This window comes from Pipistrellus hanaki, assembly GCF_964339955.1.
Source record: "Pipistrellus hanaki genome assembly, chromosome: 12".
NCBI lineage: Eukaryota > Metazoa > Chordata > Mammalia > Chiroptera > Vespertilionidae > Pipistrellus > Pipistrellus hanaki.
Window position 1 is genome coordinate 47542631 of NC_140514.1, and position 16868 is coordinate 47559498.

Here is a 16868-nt window from a genome sequence, read left to right on the forward strand (position 1 = left end):
CTCAAAGAAGCATGGGCTCTGGACAGTGCGGAAAGAGCCCTCTGCAGAGCGGAAGGACAGCACAGCATTGTGGGAGACGCTCCGTTTCCCAATTAGACAAAACCGGAAACAGGTGAGCTGCTACCTGCAGTCCTGGGGATGATAATGATGGTGATGGTCGTGGCTTATCATGTGCCAGGACTTCATATATTTATCTCTGATCCTCAAAACTACTCTGCAAGATGGGGACTATTATAAATGCACATGATACACATGAGCAATCTACAACTCCAGAGACCTAAGGTCACTCTGTCTCAGATAATTAGACAAATGTCACACTAACATTTTTAGTCTCATTCTTTCAAAAGATTTAGTTAGAATGTTTTCCACAGAACCCATTAAAATACACATTCGCACACCTGACACACATGCACGCATACCCCTCAATTTCTCCTACCGCCCCCATGCCCCCACACGGGAGCAATAAGAGGTCGCCAAAGTCATGTTGAAATCAAATGATAGATTTATTGGCTTTCTCCGTTACACATAAGCTGAGGACATCTCGATACAGAACTTTGGAAGCCTTGTTTCTGTTTTGACTTCCCGCTGTGTGGAAGCCCAGGGACAGGTGCAGGCTGACAGTGGACAACAGCACTGCCACTGGTTCGCTTTCACAATGATTCATCCCACAGGCTCAGGGAACTTCCTGTCTTCCCTTTCACAGCATCTTCCGCTTTTCAAACTCCTTCAGAGACAGAAGAAAGAAAAAAGATAAAAGATCCAAATTACATTCATGATCAAAGTGATATGAAAGCTTTTCAGGATTCTTTGAACAACCAAAAATTACAGAAGTAAAGGGTACCGGACCGGAATGAAGTACTTGACTACAAAATAGCAGCTCTCAAATTAGTCCGCATCAGCCTCAATTTCACTGAGCTGGAGGCAGAGCTTCAGTTTTACGACTCCCAGACGTGTAGGCAAGAGGCTGTGAATTATACTTATTTCTCCAGGGCAGAGTTGTTATTAGGAGCTGACAAACCTGGTTGAGCTTCCCCAGACTTTCAAAGCAATACATGAACCACACTGGCCCTTCTCATAAGGCAATGGAAATTGGTTTCACAGAATCAGTTAAGATTTGAACAAAAGATCGAGAAGATTTTAACAAGAGATCAAGAAAATCAGAAATATCTGTGAGGAAAACAGGACCGAGAATCACATTTCCTAGCCTGGAAATTCGGAGGTGCCTGCTGCCACTTACTGGAGTGAAGTGGTAATGCATGTCCCCAATGTGAATGTTTAAGCCCTTGTTCTTCCCCTTCCCCTCTTTTAAAAATCTGTCTTCACACACTCTGATAACCCAGATTTCTGTAAACGCTGTGGCATACAGTTACAGTGTCGTATTTCAAAAGGCAGGATTATGCTTTTGGAATAAAATAAGGGGTCCATTTTATTATCCCTAAAACAAGGGTAAGACTGCACTGTCCCCTCTTGAGAATACAATTTGGGCTCGTGTCCTGCTTATAAAGTTTGATGTTTCTTTGCTTTTTGTTAAGGCTATAATCATCATAAAAAACTGAGAGCCTTAAAAAATCACGCAAAGAAACAGGTTGAGAATCATTACAAAGGGATTATTGAAGACAACAAATCTTAGGATACTTTAAACCACAATGTCCTATTAAAAAGAGAAATGTATCCGGCTGGTATCGCTCAGTGGTTGAGTGTCGACCCATGAACCAGGAGGTCACTGTTCGATTTGGATGAGGGCACATGCCGGGTTGCAGGCTTAACTCCCAGTGGGGGGCATACAGGAGGCAGATGATCAATGTTTCTCTCTCCTATCCTTCTCTTCCTCTCCCTTCTTCTCTCTAAATTCAATAAAAACACATTTTTAAAAATCTTTTTTTTAAAGGGGGGAAAGAAAAGCAAATGTGTAAAAACTCACCTATTGTTCCAACCTGTAACAATAATGACCTCCCATCCCAACCGGGGCCAGAAACTAAAGGCTGGGACCCGAACTCTTTTCTTTAAATCTCCTTCCACCCCAACTCCCTCTTCTCAGCCGTCACTGGAAACAGAAAACCATGGGATCAGGGTAGCTGTACCCAAAGGCCCTCCATGGGAAGGAAAAACAAAAAACATAAGGCAATTTTTTGCACTGCTTCTAAAATGGAATTTGTGGTATTTATGGACTATGAAATGCTTTCCTGTGGATTATATCCTGCCACTCACAGAAGAGCAAATCCCAATGGTTAATTTAAAAAAAAAAATTATTTTAATCAGAACATCATTCCTGGTCTTGCCCGTGCAAGACATTAGGACACAGAGAGAGTTGCCAGGGACTGCTGAGCTGCACACAGAAGGAATACACAGATCAGACCCAGAAGAGGGCCATGGTTCCTGGGTGCCCTGCGGGCCCGCTCCGAGGCCGGTGCGAACAGCTCACCTTGTAGATGGTGTTTCCCAGCTGCGCAGGCGACATGCTGACCACGACCCCTGCGCTCTGAAGGGCAGAGATCTTCTCCTTCGCGCCACCTTTTCCTCCAGCAATAATGGCGCCGGCGTGACCCATTCTCCTGCCGGGAGGAGCCGTTAAGCCAGCAATGAAGGACACCACAGGCTTGGCTTTGGGGCCCTGAAAGGTGATATTTCAAACATCTTATGAAGAAGCTGATCAACATCGAACATCAATTTCAACACAATGGGTGAGTGGAGAGTGGCCTCCTTCATTCTCACTGAGGAAACCACACAAACATTAAGCTGTGAGTGAGACCACTGTTCTCCCACCTGTGGCAACTCAACTTCTCAGACAAACTCAGGAAAACCAACCCGAGCAAACTTTTTACCTGATTAGATATTAAGCTTCCACTTCGCTGTACCAACTATTGTACTAATACATACAAAAAAGAGCACTTAAAAATACATATCATGTGATTTGTGATCATAATTAAAACAAACTATCAGCCTGTTTTATTTCAACCTGCTTTTGTCTTAATCCCTTTAGAATTCACCCTTAATAAGCCTGCGGAAATAGAGATGAGGTGGGAAGTTATGCAAACGTGCCCAGTGCTGACGCGTTTTGTCCTCTAGCATCACGTCACACCCAGCGTCAGCTCTGACCGCATCAGGAAAGTCTTCAGGAGTGATGACAAGAGTGAAAGCGTAAAAACAGATGCCCTTCACGTTCACAATGGTAGACATAAGTTTTCCAAAATACTAGCATTCGCTTGAAAGCTCAAACTCTGCCATTGGCAACAAATATGAGGAGCCGTTTTGCCTGACATGGCAGGTTGACTTTGTTTGTTTTGAGACAAGGTCAGTCAAATACCTAGGTGTGGTTAGCCACGTTGTCTGCCAGTTTTTCCAGGTAAAGCTGGTGAAAAGGCAGCCAGTTCAGCTCACAGTTTAGTGAGAAAGTGCTTTACTTCCCATTCATCACAAACTGACTCCAGGGCTAAGATTTAATTTAATTAAATTAACGATTTTTACTGCTTTATAAGGACATTTTTCGATAAAATTGGCTTTTTGTTTCTTTTTGTTTCCCTGGAGTGCCTAGCAGTGAACGATGACCAGGCAGTCTGCGTGCACGCCCTAAGCCGGGCTGAGGTGCCATCAGGCCGGGTTCTACCAGGTCTGAGCCTGCTAGCTCCAAGCCCGGCCCCCACCACTCTTCCTGCTCAGTAATTCCAGCCGCTGCGCCTCTGTCCTGCTGAGGACGTCTCCATCGTCCATGGGTTTCCAGCAAATTTCTACTTAACTTTTAAGACTTCTCAAGCCTTTCGGATGCCTCTTCCCACACTCTCTACAGATGCCCTTCAGTCAGTCATCTTCTGCCCCAAGGCCCTGCTGTGCCGGTCACAGGCTTCTACCCACACTCAGCATTCTGGCGGTAACCTATGTCTACCTGTTCCCCTATGGACCTGTGAAGTCCCCTGAACACAGGGACTATGTCCTCACTTAAAAAAGATTCACAGTCGCTGAAGCCAGTTTGGCTCAGTGGTAGAGCATCGGTCTGCGGACTGAAGGGTCCCAGGTTCGATTCCGGCCAAGGGCATGTACATTGGTTGCGGGCACATCCCCAGTAGGGGGTGTGCAGGAGGCAGCTGGTCGATGTTTCTCTCTCATCGACATTTCTAGCTCTCTATCTCTCTCCCTTCCTCTCTGTAAAAAATCAATAAAATATATTAAAAAAAAAAAAAAAAGATTCACAGTCATCTATTCACTCATGAGCTCTGCAGAGGTTATGAGCATCTCACACGAGTGGCACTAACTCCACTTAATTCCTATGTTCCTATACTCAAATAGTGGAATAGTCCTAGCTGGTGTGGCTCAATGGATAGAACATCAGCCTGTGGACTGAAGGGTCCCAAGTTCAAGTCTGGTCAAGGGTACATGCCTAGGTTGCCAGCTTGATCCCCAGTGAGGGACATGCAGGAGGCAGCCAATCAATGATTCTCTCTCATTATTGATGTTTCTATCTCTCTTTTCCTTTCCCTTCCTCTCTGAAATCACTAAAGATATATTTTTTTAAGGTGGAAAAAAAAATAGTGGAATACTGCACTAGAAAGGAACAAGATGATGATGAGACTAAAATGCCAAACAAGTTTACACTCCATTCTATTAACAAAGAAAAGAAACTGGAGATTTTTAAGCAGAGAAAAATACAATTAACAGACTTTGGGGGAACTGTGGTCTGAAAATAAGACGCAGAAATGATAACAAGAGTGAAAGCATAGAAACAGAAGGGCCTGTTAGGAAGCTTTCAGTGGAATCTGAGAAGACACAGAGGACTGCTGACTCCTGCCCCCAGTCCCTGAAATCTGACCCTTGCCGCTCCATGGCCTGAGGGAGAAGGAGGGAGACCTGGGTTTAAGCCATTAACCTCCCTGGGCCAGTTTCCTCACTCATACACAAGGACACAGGGTCAAGATAAAAGTTAAGCAATACTACTTTTGCAAATAATTACTGTCATTGTAACAATGAAAAAAATAGTAGTTGTGGCAGCAGACACCATTATTGAGAGTTCGCTCTGCTGGGTGCCAAGTATTGTGCTAAGTGCTGTGCATATCAACTCAACTGTCCATGTAGCCTCTTGTACACAGCAGGTCCTCAATAAAAATCAGCTCCATAACAACTAGCCAGGAAGAGAAAGGCGTGTCCAAATGAAACAAAACGTGTGTTTAGTTTTGCCCATTCACACCTACTCTATTCAAGGGATTCAGAGTTGTGCCTAAGTACATTTTAAAATTCACTTTAACAAAGTGTAATGTTATAGTAATCTAAATCTTTTTGTTAAAAAAAAAGTCAATTTTTACCTACATTTCAAACTTTACACTTTTCTGAATTCAAGAGATACTAATACATCTTACGCCGATCTATTTTATTCAACATGTGTTGATGCCTCCTGTGCCAAGGACTGGACTGGGCACCAAGGATACCAGTTCCCTACTGTCCATAACAGTCTGGAGTGACAGCCAGATGGTATGCATGCCTCGCAGAAGGCATAAGCAAAGGCAGGTGGGAGTGAAAACAACTGGCCTGTCAAATGGCATGGTTCTGACAAGGAAGGGTGGAGGGATGTGAGAGGCTCGAAATCTGGCCTCCATCCTGATGTAATAAGAAACTAATGGTTTAGAGCCAGGAGGGTGGAGGCACCGATGTCTGTGTTTCTGAAGGGCAGACAATTTGGTGGCCACAAGCAGGATGACCTGGGGGGCGAGAATAAAGGAGTAGATTATCAAGAATAAATTATCAACATAGGCCAGGAGAGATAAGATGAGGGCCAGAACCAGGTCAGAAGAACTTATTATAAATGAGAGTCTGAATCTCCATATATTGAAACAGACGTTAGGAAAACTGAGTGGAAACGAAAGATGAGAGATATAAGATGGTTCTGAGGTTTCTGTCTTGAAGCTGCATGGAAACATGATGTTGATGATATGCAATAACCACTCACACTTAAGCAAACAGGCACAGAAAGTAACTCCAAGGAACATAAAGAAGAGAAGAACTTGGAGAAAAAAAACAGGAAGATGGAGAAGATTAAGAATGTATGGAGACCATTGTGACCTCTGCAGAAGCGATGTCAGGAGAATAAGATTCAGCAGCAACAGCAAACAGCTCATGCCCACTACGTGCCTGGTGCAACTCTGCTATATGTTCCTAAAACATTTAAACCCCACAATCCTTACAATTATGCTAGGAGGTAGGCACTGCTGGAGTCCTATTTGCCAAGGGAAAACAGGCACGGTGAAGTATCACACCCAAAGTCACACTGATTCTAAGTAGCAGACAGATTCCAGGGAGTTGAGGATTAGTGGGTGAATAAAAAGGAGAGAGATCCAGAAAGGGAGGGGAGAGCTGTTACATCTCCTACCGAGATCAGAGCTTTAAATCACTACAAAGTGGTGGGCACATGGTAATTCTTGTAACATAGAAACCCATGATTTTCATGTTAACCAATTCACCCCAATAAATTTCTTCTTTTTTTTTTTTTTTTAAGTCACCACAGCCCTAGGCAGTTTGGCTCAGTGGACAGAGCATTGACCTGAGGTCTGAAGGGTCCTGGGTGTGATTCTGGTCAAGGACATGTCCCTGGATTGTAGGCTCGATCCCTGGCCCTGGTCGGGGCTCATGTGGGAGGCAACCAGTCGATGTGTCTCTCTCACATCGATGTTTCTCTTTGTCTCTTTTCTTCCCTTCCACTCTCTCTAAAAATTAATAAAAAATATTAAAATAAATATCATAATAAGTAAATAAAGGCCAATTCAGAAAGGTTTGATTTTATCTTTTGTGTTTTCTTGAAAACTTAATCTTTATAGAAATAAAAAAGCTTCTAAAACAAGCCAATGGTATTATTCAAGAGCAAAGAGGTATATTTTTCCAAAGCCAAACTCACTGAGTTATGTTGCTTCAAATATTCCGCAGCGTTTTCTTCTGCATTACCACCAATTTCACCAATCAGGATGATGCCTTCTGTGGCTGGGTCATTCAGAAAGACTTCCAGGCAGTCGATAAAATCTGTTCCATTAAAAGGATCACCTCCAATGCCTGAAAAGATCAATGATTATCAATAGCATGAGAATTAGGTTGAGAAATGTTGTTTCAAGTTCTTTTCCTATTTTGTCTACCCCACTCACCAATATTTTCAAGGTGTCATTAAACTTTTTTTTTTAATCACCTAATGGTGCACTTAGTTGTTTCTAATATTTCATGAACCCTAAATGGTGGCTGGATTCTGATACAAAGAAAAACCTCTTTTTGTTTTAGCTCCTTCAGCAATCCTCTTCCCTCCCACAAATGTATGCTTAGATAACTGTTTCAAAATGAGCATTTAAAGAAAATGTATGTTTGTGTTACAAGCGAGAATGTCTTTTAACATTTAACAAATGTCTTTGCACAAAGTAACTATGGGTGAGGCAGTTTCAGGGAACACTCCCAGGTGTTAAGACACGAGCCAGTGAAGGACAGGTGAAGAGGGCCCTGGCGCCTTCCCTTCCCTCAGCTCCAGAGTGGGCGATGGCAGAGATACACGGAGGGGCTCTGCTCCGCGTACATGGCATCTGAAGAACAAGCACTTGGATAGAACTAAAGGCAATGTTCCTCACAGATTAGATGCCACCTTTTTTTTAAAGTTATGAACTCACTGAAGGCAGGACTGATTTTCTACCTTTAGTGCATCTCTGAAGAATGAAGTTCAGGAAGTGAAGCATTTGTGAGTGACAACATGTTCAACGACTGTCTCAGTACACGTCAGACCTGCCGTCTCCTAATACTTCCAACCTCTCTGTGACGTAGGCCCAGTTAGTCTCAATTTACAAATTAGGCCCAGTTAGTCTCAATTTACAAATTAAAACAGAAGGTGGAGAAGATGAAATTGGCAACTGTTTCAAAACCTTTCTTTTTTGTTGTTGTAAATCCTCATCCCAGGATATTTTTTCCTTTGCGTTTTAGAGAGAGTAGAAGTGAGGAAGGGGAGAGACAGAATAATCGATGTGAGAGAGACACATCGATTGGGTGCCTCCTACACGTGCCCCAAACAGGGATAGGGATCGAACCTGCTACCTAGGAACTTGCCCTTGACTGGGAATCAAATCCATGACCCTTCCGCGTATGGACCACAAGCCAGCCATCAGCCAGGCCTCAAAACCCCTCTTATTCTCCATCAGACTAAGTTACCTAGGATCCAAGATTGTGCTTCATACACAGAAAAGCCATGTTTCCTATACTAATTTATGGATTTGAGTCTTCATAAAAACACTCCCTGGCCATATTTTATAATTTTTATTATAAAAAGCTATTTTTGAAAGGTTTTTAAAAGCTATTCTAAGAATTTGAAAGAATATTTATGAAAATGAGAAATTTGCCTGGTCTTTGGCAACAAATACCAAAATAATTTTAAAATCTAAATACCTTTTTACTTTCACCAGTGGGAAGCAGAATGATGCAGCAAAAAGAGCAATTCTGGGGAGTTCAACCTAGACTTTCTCACCAACTTTCAGCTCAGAGGTACTTTAGAAAGTTGCCTTAAGAATCAGTAATGGCTCTGGCCAGGTAGCTCAGTTGATCAGAGCGTGGACCCGTAGACCCGTCAGGACATATACCTAAGTTGTAGATTCGATCCCCAGTTGGGGTGCATACAAGAGGCAACCAACTGATACTTCTCTCCCACACATCAATGTTTCTCTCTCTCTAAAATCAACACAAAAACATATCCTTACATATCCTTAAAAAAAACAAACAAACAAACAAACAAAAAAAACAGATAATAAATGGCAAAGAATTCAGTAACTGTGAAGCACTGAATTACTAGTATATAAGTTATAATATTAGCAAATAATAACTATAACAACAAAAGTCCTAATATGAAGGACTGCTTGTTCACAGTAAGCAAAGTGAGTGATGTTTTCAGGCACAAAACCTCTCCCGGAGACACATGTCTAAGGATGCTTGTGATTCAGTGTGGAATCTTAGAATATGAATCTTGAAAAACACAGTAGGACTTCACATTTATGCAAATAAAATTTGAGATTAAAAAATATTTTTAATAAAATGGTATCAAAATCCCTTGCAAATAGTCAAAACAACAGTTATATCATACTCATTCAATGAAAATACATTTCAATGAAATGATTTTAGCACAAATCCCTCACCAATGCACAAAGACTGCCCCAGTCCAACTTGTGTTGTTTGGTGAACTGCTTCATAAGTCAGGGTGCCAGATCTGGACACAATACCTTAAAGAAAGAGAATTCAAAAATATCAGATTGTATTCACATGACAGACTATCACAGAATAAACTAAATTACAAATATTAGTACATATAAAATCCACTCCATGATTTGTCATCCAAATCAACAATATCTTCAAGGAATGAAATAAGAAGAAAAGGCTTAAATTAAAACAGGGAGGTTTTAAAAGTTATAGGAGAAAGCACATTATTAGTTGGGGTTATTTTATTACCTATAAAAACAATGTAAGAAAGACCTATATTTCTTCTTCTAAGAATCTTTGGGAAAGGGATAATAATATCCATGTAAACTTGGGGGGAACAATTTGCTTAGGGTGGCAGAATATACAGAGTAGACTTATAGATACCCAATCTATTAAACTACCAAAACATTCAGTCTTACAAAACTTCCACCAGTCACATTTAGCAGTGCTATCTATTCTTCACACAACCATTTTTCTAATAATTTTCAAACAACACATAGGCTTTCAAGGGAAGTAAGGTCCCAATCCCTGAGTTCAAGTCTACCATGTAACTTCCTCTATACAAGGGACCTGTGTGAAAGGACCTCATTTCACACCTGGACAAGGTGTGCAGATATATGGGGTGGGGCAGTGGCATGTAGACCATCTTCTCTTGACTGAGCTACAGAAAAGGTAATTTGTTTCATGCCACAATCTGTAAATAAAGAGTGGATCCTTAATTTTAATAAGTTGTGAAGTATAAATGAATGACTTCAGTTGCTGGAACACATGATATAAAAATGTTTTTTTAAATAAAACAACAAACTTATATAGGCTAAATCAGCACATGAATTCTGGGTGGTATCCATGGTTTGCTTTCTTTAAACTTCTGCTTTGGAGCACTTTTTACGAACTTAGAAGATTCATTTCTAACAATAAAATATCCCTACCAAGGCAAGTAGACAGTAAAGATGTCTATACTTCCCAAACTGACATATAGATTTAATACAATTCCTATCAAAATCCCAATAAGAATCTGTCTAGATACAGAGAAAATCTTTCTAAAATTAATATAGAAAAGTAAAGAACCTAGAATAGCTTAAAAACTTAAAAAATAATAATAATAAAGTGCAAAAGTATCAGTCTATCCAATTTCAGGACATTATTGTATCTACAGTAACCAAGATTGTGGGGTATGTTCTGGTATTAAATAAGCACATGAGTCAATGAACAGAAGAGAGAACCAGAAACAGACCAATACCAATATATCACTGACATAAATGCAAAAGCAATTAATGGAAGAAATATTTTTCTTTTTAAAAAAAATATTTTTATTGATTTCAGAGAGGAAGGAAGAGGGAGAGAGATGATGAGAAGCATAGATGGGCTGCCTCCTACACACCCTACACTGGGGATCAAGCCCAAACCCAGGTATGTGTCCTGATCAGGAATCAAACTGTGACCTCCTGGTTCATAGGTCAGTGTTCAACCACTGCGCAATGCTGTCTGGGCAGAAGAAATATTTTTTTCAACAAATGATGCTAGAACAATTGTACCTCCATAGGCATTAAAATAAAAACTTTTTATCTAAGTCTCACATCTTATGGAAAATTTAATTGAAATTGAATCACGGATTTAAATGTAAAATAAAAAGATAGGAATCTTGCTAGGCAAAAAGTTCTTAGAGTTGACATCAAAAGAACACTTCACAAAAGAAAAATAAATAAATCAGACTTCTTCAAAATAAAAAACATTTGCTCTCTGAAAGATGATGAAAGAGAATGAAAACACAAGCTACAAAGTGGGAGAAAATATTTGCAAACCACATATCCTAAAAGTGTTAGTATCTAGAATAAAGAGCTCTGAAACTTAACAGTAAAAAAGCAAATAATCCAATTAGAACATGAACCAAAAAAAAACACACATGAAGACACATTTCACTAAAGATATATATTAGTAGGTGGCAAGCACATGAAATATAAACTAAATTCACTATGAGATATCATTGAACAATTATCAGAATGGCTAAAATAAAAAATAGTAATACCACAAATGCTGGCTAGGAGATGGATTACGCATGTGTTACTGATGGAAATGTAAAATGCTATGGCCAAATATTGTAGATAGAAATGTGGCAGTTTCTTAACAAACACACACACACAAACATGCAAGTATTATACTATCATACAAACCAGTAAATGCACTCCTAAGCATCCAAAAGAAATAAAAACTTATGTACATACAAAAACCAGGACACAAATGTTCACTTGTTTGTTAGAAGCTTTACTAATAATTATAAGCATTATTAATAACTAGAATTTTCGTGCACTCGGGGGGGGGGGGGGGTGTCCCTCAACTTGGTCTGCACCCTCTCGCAGCCCGGGACCCCTTGGGGGATGTCCACCTGCTGGCTTAGGCCCACTCCCTGGGGGATCAAGCTTAAGTTGGCAGTCAGACATCCCTCTGGCAACCCAGGAGCCCTTGGGGGATGCGGGCCTAAGCCACAGTTGGAAAACCTTAGCACTGCTGAGGAGGTGGGAGATGTTCCTGCCACCGCCGCTGCACTTGCAGCTGTCGGCCCAGCTTGTACCTGAGCTGAGCTCCCCCTGTGGGAGTGCACTGACTACCAGGGGGGCAGCTCCTGCATTGAGCATCTGCCCCCTGGTGTTCAGTGCATGTCATTGCGACTGGTCGTTCCACAGTTAGGGTCAATTTGCATATTACCCTTTGATTATATAGGAGGATAGTACCAAAGTGGAAACTGAGACATCTTTCAAAAGATGAATGGTCAAACTAATTGTGATATATTTATACCATGGAACACTGCTCAACAATAAAAAGGAATAAACTACTGTTACATTCGGCAACCTGGTTGAATCTCCAGAGAATTACACTGAGTGTGAATTCTAAAAATGAAATATAAATTAAATTCACTAAATCCTAAAGTGCATACTATATGATCCCATTTATAAAGCATTTCTGAAATGACAGAATTATATAAATTTTGAACACATTTTAGTTACTAAGAATTGAGAAAGGGGTGGGAACAGGAAGGAAGTAGTGTAGCTACAAAAAGGCAACATGAGGGATCTCTGGGGTGATGGGAACATCCTTCATCTTGACTGTATCAATGTCAACATCCTGGTTGTGACCTGGTTCTACAGTTTTTGCAAGCTGTTACAATTGGGGGAAACTAGATAAAGGGTACACTGAAATCTGTCTATATTATTTCTGGCAACTATATGTAAATTGAAAATTATCCTATCTAATAAAGAGGGAATATGCTAATTGACTGTCAAACCCCCACAAAGATGGTGGCGCCCACAGCCAATAAGGAGGGAATATGTTAACTGACTTCCAATGCCCTCAAAGATAGCAGCTCTCACAGCCACAAGATGGTGGTGCCCAGTCCCCTCAGCCCCACTGGGGCGGCAGGTGCGCCGCACAGCCAGGCCCACCCCCAGGCGGGTCCAGTCATGCCACGCACCTGCCTCCAAAGTCCCTCCGTCCTCTCAGCTCCCCAGCTGCCAAGGGCCAGCCTGAGGCACAGGCAAGCCTCGGATATTGGCTGCCCAGCCAAAACCCAAGGTGCAGGCAAGCCTCAGATGGTGGCTGCCCAGCCACCCAGGGCCACCCGAGGTTCAGGTAATGAGGGCCAGCCAAGGCTTGTGCTGCCAGCAGTGGCAGCAGCAGAGATTTGAGTGGGGTGTTGCCTTCCCCTGATTACCGGATAGCCTCCTGCCCCTGAGGGCTCCCAGATGTGAGAGGGGGCAAGCCAAGCTGAGGGACACCCCCTCCAGTTCATGAATTTTCATGCACCGGGCCTCTAGTCTAAATATAAAAAGTGCAATTAAAATAAACTTTGTAAAAAGGATGGAAGGGTCAAGTATGTCATGTATGATTGAAAGTAAAAATAATGTCTATCATAACAGAACTAAAAACCCTAGTGCAGTTAAATATCAATTTGGAATCCAATCACTTCAGTAAATTCAAGTAGCTGATACTTTTAATAACTCACTAACACAAACTGGAAAGTCACTATAGTATTTCACTGCTATCATATTACATTATAATGTCCCAAGAAATACCCAAGGGACTAAAAGATCCTTTCCCTAAACTCTTAGTTTAAGGATCTTAAGAGAATAAGGCTTCTGAGGACATTAGCTTTGGTATCAAAATAGAAATAGTCAGTGCATATAATCATCTTTTCTCTCTTCACCTCCTCAAAAATCTTGTAGTATCACATACTTCCTTTTAGGTGAATTTGTTTTAAAGTCCTTTTTCTCAAAGGAATTAAAAGCAATGTTCCAGAGGATTGCTTCATCCATGTGTTATGGTCATTCAGAGCACCAACATCTACAGGATTTCCCTTAACTTCTCAGTTTTTTTGGTTTTTAAGTTTATGGGCATGTAGAAAAGCAAGTTAGAGATCAGAAAGACAACTCGGCATAAGGCACTCCTTCTTCTATGATTACCTCAATTCTATAGCAGTAGCCATTCAAAGAAGACCAAAGAGCACAAAAAATACTCAAATATGACAAGAGGATCAGTGTCTTAATGAGTCAGGCCCCCACTACAACTCAGATCGTCTAGAGCAGTGGTCGGCAAACTCATTAGTCAACAGAGCCAAATATCAACAGTACAACGATTGAAATTTCTTTTGAGAGCCACATTTTTTAAACTTAAACTTCTTCTAACGTCACTTCTTCAAAATAGACTTTCCCAAGCCATGATATTTTGTGGAAGGGCCACACTAAAGGGGCCAAAGAACCACATGTGGCTTTCGAGCCGCAGTTTGCCAACCACGGGTCTAGGGAATTCCCACAGCAAGTATCCTACTGGCATCGGGCTGCCTAGAGGAGACAGTAGTAATAAAGGAAAAATATAACCTTTAACCTAGTCCTGTAAACTACAAAACTGACATTCACTTACTATGTTGACTATTCTTATAATTATTAATAGTCATGGCTTATAAATTACTGTAACCATTAATTACTGTACAGAAACAGTACAGATTAGTGAGAGTTAGGTGTGAAGAGTAAAATAACAGGCATAACAGACTTTGAGATGTTAATTTGGTTATGACCTTGAGAACTAAACAACTAGCAGTACAATTTTCCCGAAACATTTTGAGAAAGTTTGTGATATCCAAGAAGGCAAAGTAATTACAGGATAGGTCACAGAAGAATAACAATAAAAACATTCACCTATGTCTGACAAAGAATTCCTATCCAGAATATTTATAGAACCCACATGATCAATAATAAAAATACAATCCAATAATAAATAATGTGCAAAAACCCTAAACAGGTGATTCACAAATGAAGATATATAAATAGCAAATATGCACATTCTACCTCATTAGTCACCAGCGAAACTCAAAACCACAATGAGACACCATTTCACTCCTAGTAGAATGGCTAAAATTAAAGACTGAAGTTATGGAACAACTGGAATGCTCCAACACTGACAGTAGGAAGGTAAAAATGAACGGCCACTTTATAGAATTACTTCACAATTTCTTAAAAAAGTGAACATACTTCAACCCTATAACTTAGCAATTCCATTCCTAGCGATCTTACCCAAGAGAAATGAAACTGTGTCCATAAGAAGACCTCTACATAAACCTTCACTTTAGCTTTGTTTATAATGTCTCAAACCCAGAAACAACCCAAATGTTCATCAATGGGAGAATAAACAAATTCAGATATAATTACATAACAGAATATTAGTTAGCAATAAAACAAAATTAACTATTGATACATCCAAGAATCCATGGCATCTGAGCAGGAAAAGAATCGTTTAAAATACCCCTAAAATATCTTCATTGATTATATAGAATCATTACAACTTCTCAAACTCATTTAATTCAGAATACAGAACTGATTCACTACAAAACTTTCCTGCCAATTAAAATGAATTTAACTTACACAGACACAAATTCTCTTTGTTAAGTTCTGAGCTTAGGACAAAGAATTTTTTCTGAATCTATAAAAAACATACTCACCAATTCTTCCTTTCTTGTGAATATGGCCAGGCATGATACCAATTTTACATTCTCCAGGCTGAAGAAAAGAAAATCATAGTTTCAGAAAAGTGAAAAACAAAATGGTAACTCCTAGGTCATCCACACAGTACACTTGGACTGATCCAAAGGTAATGAGCCTTGTGAGGCCAAACCCCGGCTTCTTCTTTGGTACACTCACATTGATGACTCCGGGGCAGTTTGGCCCAATCAGCCTTGTCTTTCCCTGGCGCAGTATTTTGTGTTTGACCCGTACCATGTCCTGCTGTGGGATACCTTCAGTAATGCACACGACCAAGGGCATTTCCGCCTCAACAGCTTCGTCAATGGCAGCAGCAGCGAACGGAGGAGGGACATAGATGACAGAAGCTGTGGCTCCTGTCTGTGCTTTGGCCTGAAACATTAAACACAGAGCACATCATTACTGGTTAAGTCATAACCATTGGAAAACGAATTCAATACCATGAATTTAATAATGCCTTGGGATCAAAATTCATGGTATTGAACATAGTATGTCCTCCTGGCCTCCTCCCTGCCCCCTTGGAATGCCACTAAATTTAAGACATCCCTCGGAGACATCCCTCAGACAATGGCTTATCAGAAAACCTGAAAGCATGGCCTGATTTGCATCTGTGTCCCTCATTCCTATGGCCATGTTCATTTCTGTTGCTTATAAGACATTGTACTACCTGTTCAGTACCAAAGACCCTATACCTTCTCAGGAGAAAAAGGACTATTGAGCCCCTGAGCCTCGGAACTAGACTCTCAAACATATTTTAAAAATACAGTATAATTGCCCTGGCTGGTTAGTTCAGCTGGTTAGAGCATCATCACAATACATCAAAAGTGTGGCTTCAATTCCCAGTCAGGCCACATATAAGAATCAATCAGTGAATCATAAGTTGAACAACAAATAAATATTCTCTCTCTCAAATCAATCAATCAATTTTAAAAATACATATATTACACTTGATAAGTGTAAGAGACAGCAAAAGTGAAGTGTTTTTTAGCTGACAATTTTTACTCTAACTGCATGTTTATTAGAAATAAACATGTATAAGTGGCCACAGAATAAGAATGTGTGTGAAAGAAGCATTAGGCATTTTGTACCTTACCCCTCACAATGCAACAAAGCCTTTAAAGACCATCAATTTCACCATCCTCTCTGTGGACACAGGGTAGCGCCTGGATTTTATCTATGCTCTCTATATCAAAATGAATGTATCCTTCTTCCCACTTCCACATGTGGCCATGTCTCTTCTGCCATAATGGAAGCTGCTTAAAGATTACCAGTGATCGCTGACTCTCCAAGAGTAGCAGCACCTATCCTGTGAGAAGGCACTGTACAGGTCTCAGGTAAGGCTTCACCACAACCCTTCATGCTTGGACACAGAGGCCAAGGGTATTAAATAACTTGCATGAGGTTACGTAGCCAGGAAGTGGCAGAGCCAAGATTCAAAACTATGTCTATCTGACCCCAAAGCATCCAATCTTTTCAGTTACAGCAGGCTACCTCCCTACAAGTGTTCAAAGGTAACTAGTCACAATATAAGTCAAAACCCCCTGGAAGTTGTGCCACATTGACAAGTCACAGATATAATGGATAATACAAATGGATACAATGGATAATACAAATACAAAGCTACAGAACATCCAGGTGCAACTAGAAGAGGAC

General features: G+C 40.6%; 1 protein-coding gene across 1 annotated transcript in view; it reads right to left on the minus strand.

Annotated features, from left to right (window-relative positions):
• Positions 1–479: 479 nt before the first annotated feature.
• Positions 480–16868, minus strand: part of SUCLG1 (succinate-CoA ligase GDP/ADP-forming subunit alpha) — a 36319-nt gene continuing 19930 nt past the window's right edge. Inside the window, exons 4-9 of the mRNA XM_084900294.1 lie at positions 15375–15587; positions 15176–15233; positions 9129–9212; positions 6875–7026; positions 2423–2611; positions 480–724 (exon numbers count right to left, since the gene is read on the minus strand). Of these exons, the coding sequence (XP_084756420.1) occupies positions 698–724; positions 2423–2611; positions 6875–7026; positions 9129–9212; positions 15176–15233; positions 15375–15587 (723 nt within the window). The 3' untranslated portion in view covers positions 480–697. The remainder of the gene's footprint in view (positions 725–2422; positions 2612–6874; positions 7027–9128; positions 9213–15175; positions 15234–15374; positions 15588–16868) is intronic.